Source organism: Parus major, chromosome 5, assembly GCF_001522545.3.
Source record: "Parus major isolate Abel chromosome 5, Parus_major1.1, whole genome shotgun sequence".
NCBI classification, from domain to species: Eukaryota; Metazoa; Chordata; class Aves; order Passeriformes; family Paridae; genus Parus; species Parus major.
Window position 1 is genome coordinate 2,160,156 of NC_031774.1, and position 6,131 is coordinate 2,166,286.

The 6,131-nt window shown below is 45.5% G+C and overlaps 1 protein-coding gene across 1 annotated transcript; it reads left to right on the plus strand.

Annotated features, from left to right (window-relative positions):
- The first annotated feature begins 19 nt into the window (after nt 1–19).
- On the plus strand, nt 20–5,876 carry KCNA4 (potassium voltage-gated channel subfamily A member 4). Its single transcript, XM_015631202.3, has 2 exons — nt 20–627; nt 1,441–5,876. The coding sequence occupies exon 2, from the start codon at nt 2,242–2,244 to the stop codon at nt 4,222–4,224; it is 1,983 nt and encodes a 660-aa protein (XP_015486688.1). The 5' UTR covers nt 20–627; nt 1,441–2,241; the 3' UTR covers nt 4,225–5,876.
- The last annotated feature ends 255 nt before the right edge of the window (nt 5,877–6,131 follow it).

A 6,131-nucleotide genomic window follows, 5' to 3' on the forward strand; every position in this document is an offset into this window, starting at 1 on the left:
GCGCCGGGGGCGCGGTGCCGCGGGCTGGCCCGGCTCCCGGCTCTCAGCTCCCGGTTCTCAGCTCCCGGCTCTCAGCTCCCGGCTGCCAGCAGCGCCCGCCCGCGGTCCGCGCTCCGGCCGGGGCTCCTCGGCCGCGTCCCCCCGAGCCGCACAACAAGTGTATGGAGCAGGCGGGAGCCGGCTGAGCCCCGGACGTGTCGGGGGCAGGCGCCTCACGGAGCCACCCCCGTCCTGCCGCCGCTGGAGCACGGATTAGCCAGCGCTGATTTACAGATCTGCTGCCAGAGCCGGACTTGGAGAGACTGGTGATCGCGCCCGCCCCTTCATTCCGCCTCACACACAACAAGCACACGCACACCGCCTTCGATTTTCCCTCTGGGGACGAGACCCTCGCTTGTTGCCTTGTCGCCAGTGCCGAGGCGAGCGGCGGTGGCGGTGCCGAGTGTCCCCAGCCCCAGCCGCCTGCCCGACACCCCGAGGAGGGGCAGAAATAACTCGCCAACCTGTGGTGCGCACTGGCCACAGGCACCTGCGACTGTGGGTCAGCCGGCACAGCCCCCTCAGGACTGCTGGCACCCGGTCCTTACACTAGCGGGAACAGCGCTGCTATTTCTCTGCCTAGGATCAGTAAGTATAACAGCGTTTTTAGGATTTTATTCTGCATGACACGTAGGTACGATTTTCAAAATAGTGTCATTTAATAGTTCGTGTTCACCTTCTCTCGTGTATTAATAGATGTGGCTATAAATGAGGCTTCTGTTTCAAAGGGGGGTGTGAGGGGCTGTGTATTTTTGTGTGTGTGCTTGCATGTAGATGTTGCTTCAGTGCACCTGCAGTTGTTTTCTTGACATATCACGGTATTTTCACTTGGCTGAGCATTCTACGTGCCTGTTTCCAAATTAAATCCAGGGAGATGTTCATTGTGATCGAAACACAATTCTGCTGAAGATTAAAATGTAACGTTCCCGCATCTGATGTGCTCCTGCAAATAAAACAAAAGCTCTTTGTGTAGATACATTTGTTCTTTGATGTTTCGTATGGATGTACACATGTAGGTGTATCTCTTACGTATGTGCTCAGAGACCTGAATGCACTGTGTTGCAGTATTTTTATTAGTGTTTATATGTGTCGATGTTTCAGAAGCATGCATATGTTTGTGTATGGATGCAAGTGCTTATATGGGTGGGGATTTTGTATCTGTCTATATATATGTGACATACCCACCCACATCCTTACCCACAGAGTCGTTCAAAATCTCTGTGCATGTGATGTGGGTGTGTGTGTAATGTAGAAGTGTGAACAGTGTGGGCAGGAGAAGATTTGAATGCCATGGTAATAGATGACACAGTTTCATTTGATCGGTGTGACCTTTTAGGAAAACAATCCAATCTTTTCCCTTTTTGTTTTGTTTATTTTTGTGTGTTTGTGCATGTGCCTCAGGTTAAGTGCTTCTTCTGCATGACCATAACCAAAGGGTGACCCATCCACTCCCTTATGTCCTATGGGGACCTCAGAGCCAGTTTCTCAATCTTCATCTCCTCCTCCTCCTCCTCCTCCTCCTCCTCCTCCTCTTACCACTGCTGCTGATGCCCTGGGTGCTGCTCCCAGGTTTGAGACAGGCTGAAGAAAGCGTTTGCAAAGACCTCCTCACTGTGTGAATGAAATGATGGCTGGAATTAACTTCAACTCTCCAAGTAATGATATTAAACAGTAAGTTTGCTAGGCCAAAGCATTATCAGGAACAAATAATGAGGAAAAAGACTATTTGCATTTGGTTTCAATGATGAGCTAAAACCATCTGTGGAGAACAGGTACCCTTTGGTTTGCATATTTTTTTTTTTCCTGAGGAATGCAGCCTTTATAGCCTGCGAGGCAGTCATGATTCTGATCAGATACAGCTGTGATTGCTGCAGGAGATAAATGAAAATAAAGGGGCTTGCTGGATGGAAGAACAAGGTCTCAGCTGTTCTCTGGTTCAGTTTGAGAATTTCATCTTTTCTCATTAGCAGAACAGTAGTTTGTGTCAAACATTCCGGAGAGCAAGAAAATGAGGCTCTATGGTTTCCCAAAATACAGATTCAGTGTTACAACCACGTTGCCCTACTCAATGCCCAGGCGACTGTCCTCCAGATGCAAATGGATTTGAACTTTCCAGTGAAAGTTAAGGTGACACTGTAAATAAAACAAAACCTCGTTACAGTAAGCGCTTAGAACAAAAAAACCAAAAAAAGCAGCTGCAAAATGGAGGTGGCGATGGTGAGCGCAGACAGCTCTGGGTGCAACACCCACATGCCCTACGGATACGCGGCCCAGGCGCGGGCCCGGGAGCGAGAGCGGCTGGCGCAGTCCAGGGCTGCCGCGGCCGCGGCGGTGGCGGCGGCCACGGCGGCGGTGGAAGGTGGGGCGGCAGGTGGAGGAGGACCCTACCACCACTACCATCAGGAGCAGAGTCGCGGGGCATCCTCCTCGCACGGCGGGAGCGCCTCGCGCGGCAGCCTGCCCCACCGCCCGAGTGGTAAGAGGAGGAAGAAGGGGAAAAAGAGGAGCCACCACTTGGGAAGCAGGGAGTGTGGGGCCTCCTTCCCCTGTTCTGAGCTGCTGCCGCTCAGTGGTTCTGAGGAGAGGATACTGAAGGACTTGAGTGAGGAGGAAGAGGAGGATGAAGATGAGGATGAAGATGATGAGGAAGAAGGAAAGCTCTACTACAGTGATGAGTATGGGGAGGATGAGTTTTCATACTCGGACCAGCCACCCGATGATGGTGGAGGCCCCGGGGGTTACAGCTCCGTCCGCTACAGCGAGTACGAGTGCTGTGAGCGCGTGGTGATCAACGTGTCGGGACTGCGGTTTGAGACCCAGCTGAAGACGTTAGCTCAGTTCCCGGAGACACTGCTGGGGGATCCAGCCAAGCGGGGGAGATACTTTGATCCTCTCAGGAACGAGTACTTCTTTGATAGGAACCGACCCAGCTTCGATGCCATCCTGTACTACTACCAGAGCGGCGGTCGGCTGAAGAGGCCAGTCAACGTGCCCTTCGACATCTTCTCTGAGGAGGTGAAGTTCTACCAACTTGGGGAGGAGGCCATGCTCAAGTTCAGGGAGGATGAAGGTTTTGTCAAAGAGGAAGAAGAAAAGGTTTTGCCGGAGAATGAGTTTAAGAGGCAGGTTTGGCTGCTGTTTGAGTACCCGGAAAGCTCCAGTCCAGCCAGAGGCATTGCCATTGTCTCTGTCTTGGTCATCTTGATCTCCATTGTCATCTTCTGTCTGGAGACTTTACCAGAGTTCAGAGATGACAAAGAATTCGTCATGTCCCTGAGCTTAGGGAAGGGGCTTTCCAATGAGTCTCTTCGCCTGGATGCTGGGGAGCACACCATCTTCAATGACCCTTTTTTCATTGTAGAGACTGTATGCATCATTTGGTTCTCCTTTGAGTTTACAGTGCGCTGCTTTGCATGTCCCAGCAAAGCACACTTCTTCAAGAACGTCATGAACATCATAGACATTGTGTCCATCTTGCCTTACTTCATCACCCTGGGCACGGACCTGGCGCAGGAGCAGGGCAGTCAGCAGGCCATGTCTTTTGCCATCCTAAGGATCATCCGTCTGGTCAGGGTGTTTCGCATCTTCAAGCTCTCCAGGCACTCCAAGGGTTTGCAGATCCTGGGTCACACGCTCAGGGCCAGCATGAGGGAACTTGGCCTCCTCATCTTTTTTCTTTTTATCGGAGTAATTTTGTTTTCCAGTGCTGTTTACTTCGCAGAAGCTGACGAGCCTGCCACCCATTTTCAAAGCATCCCAGATGCCTTTTGGTGGGCTGTGGTGACCATGACTACAGTCGGTTATGGGGACATGAAACCCATAACTGTGGGTGGGAAAATAGTCGGGTCCCTGTGTGCCATTGCAGGAGTGTTAACCATTGCTTTACCAGTGCCAGTGATTGTCTCCAATTTTAACTATTTCTACCATAGAGAAACTGAGAACGAAGAACACACGCAGATGATGCAAAATGCGGTCAGTTGCCCTTACCTCCCAACAAATTTACTGAAGAAATTTAGAAGCTCATCATCTTCATCCACAGAGGATAAATCAGAGTATTTGGAGATGGAAGAAGGAGTTAAAGAATCTCTTTGTGTAAAGGAGACTAAAAGTCAGGACACGGGGAATAGCAGTGAGTCAGAGAAGAAAAACTGTGTAAATTCAAATTCTGTGGAAACTGATGTGTAATTTTGAGCGTTTCCAAATATATTTATGCATTAAAGAGTGCAGTGAAAATAATGAAATATGCAAACAAAAGTCTGCAGCATACAGTAGTATGCCATTTAATGGTTAAATACAAATAAAAAGCATTGCTAAACATGTATTGCATATCAAGTAAGTGGTACAACTTGAGGAAAGGATTGCTAGATCTGATCCATTTTCAGCCTTTATATTTTTATTAGAATGCAAGTGTTTTGCACATCAGGCTGAAGAATTTATTAAAAGCAAGTCAGTTTTAAAGTGGGTGCATGAACTGTCGACATCACTAATAACAGCTCTGTGGTAAAAGTTGGCATTCAGAGGTATTTACTATGTAAGAAACAATGAAGTTTGGTAGTCATTTATCTATTTATCAGTGCTTTAATAGCAGCTACCATAAATCATTGGATACCATAGTCATTGTTTTTCAAATGGTAAATTTATTGTAAAAAGATATTCTACAGAAGATAGATCTAAAATTTTTTTTTTTTCTTGAAATCTATAATGCTTGTTTTTAACTGGAAATTTACTTTGAAAAGGCTGTTGACCCTCCAGAAATTGTTTATTTTTATAACTCTCTTTGGAGGCATTGCAGCATTTGTTGTCTAATAATGAAAGAAATGAGGTAAGAGAATTGTTAAACCTGGTCTGACTGCAAAGGCAAAATGACTGGAATGCTTTTTTGCACTACTTTATATGCTGGAGATATATTGAAAGAGACTTCATACTGTGAATGTTTACTAATGTAATAGTTCAATGACAATCATTGGAAGAGTGAATTCTGCATCATATTTTATTGTTTCTTCTTTCTCTGTGATGCTGATGGCAAAACAGCTGATATTACATTAATTCCATACTCTTTTTAATTATGAATATCTGTGATCTGGAAAAGGATTGTGAAGTAAAATTTTCTAATCAAAATTATTTGAAATCGGTGTTTTCTACTGATGCCCTCAAGAAATATGAACCTAATTTATATATTTTTTTTTCTGCTTAATTTAGCATTCAGAGTCTATGATTAGTACATGCACTTTGTCAGTATTGAGGAAATTTGGTGTATGGGAGGAGAAGGTAGAAGTAATAAGATACTCAGATGTTACAGTACTGACAATTGAGGATTGCTGACTTTTAGTAATGTGCTATTATTGGTGCTGCATTTCCCCTTGATTACAGCTTTCACCCATGTATATTTGAAGCAACATTTAAGATCTAAAATAGTCATTTTAAGCTTCAAAATGAACGTATTGGGTCCCATGGAGTCCTTGTGAAAACATTCCATGGTTTCTTTTCACTGATTCTTGGCTATGTTTTGTGTCAAAACCTCCCACTGCCCTTCCTAGGAGGTTCAGGTAGGTAAAGATTACCTGAGCTGCAGTATATTCCAGAGTCCAGAATGAGATAGGTAAGATATTGCTGCATACAACATAAATAATAGATTCAGAACAAGTTTTTTTTTTTGTTTGTTTGGTTTTTTTTGGTTTTTTTTTTTTTGTTTTTTTTTTCAGATTTACCATTACCAAGGGAAGGCACAATTAAACTGTAACTGTTTTTGGAGAGGCACTGTGGAACATTCCAGATTATAAAACTTGAACCAAATTGGCATATGCACTTTAAGGTCTGGGACAGGCTGTTATGGGAGATAAAAGGACTTACCAACACTATGGAATTACAGTAATTTTCAGTATTCATTTAAAGCTGAATGGAGGGTTTTTGCAGGGAGCAGAACTCGTTAGTGACTGACTTACAGCAACAAAAAAAGCACTCTGAATTGGGCATCCATGATATTACACATGATCCATCAGATAAGCCTTGTTTGCTGAATCCAGTGGCACCAAACAGAGCTGCAGACATAGGCTTCTCTTTAATGGTTGGGTTTTGCCTTCATAGTTTTTCTG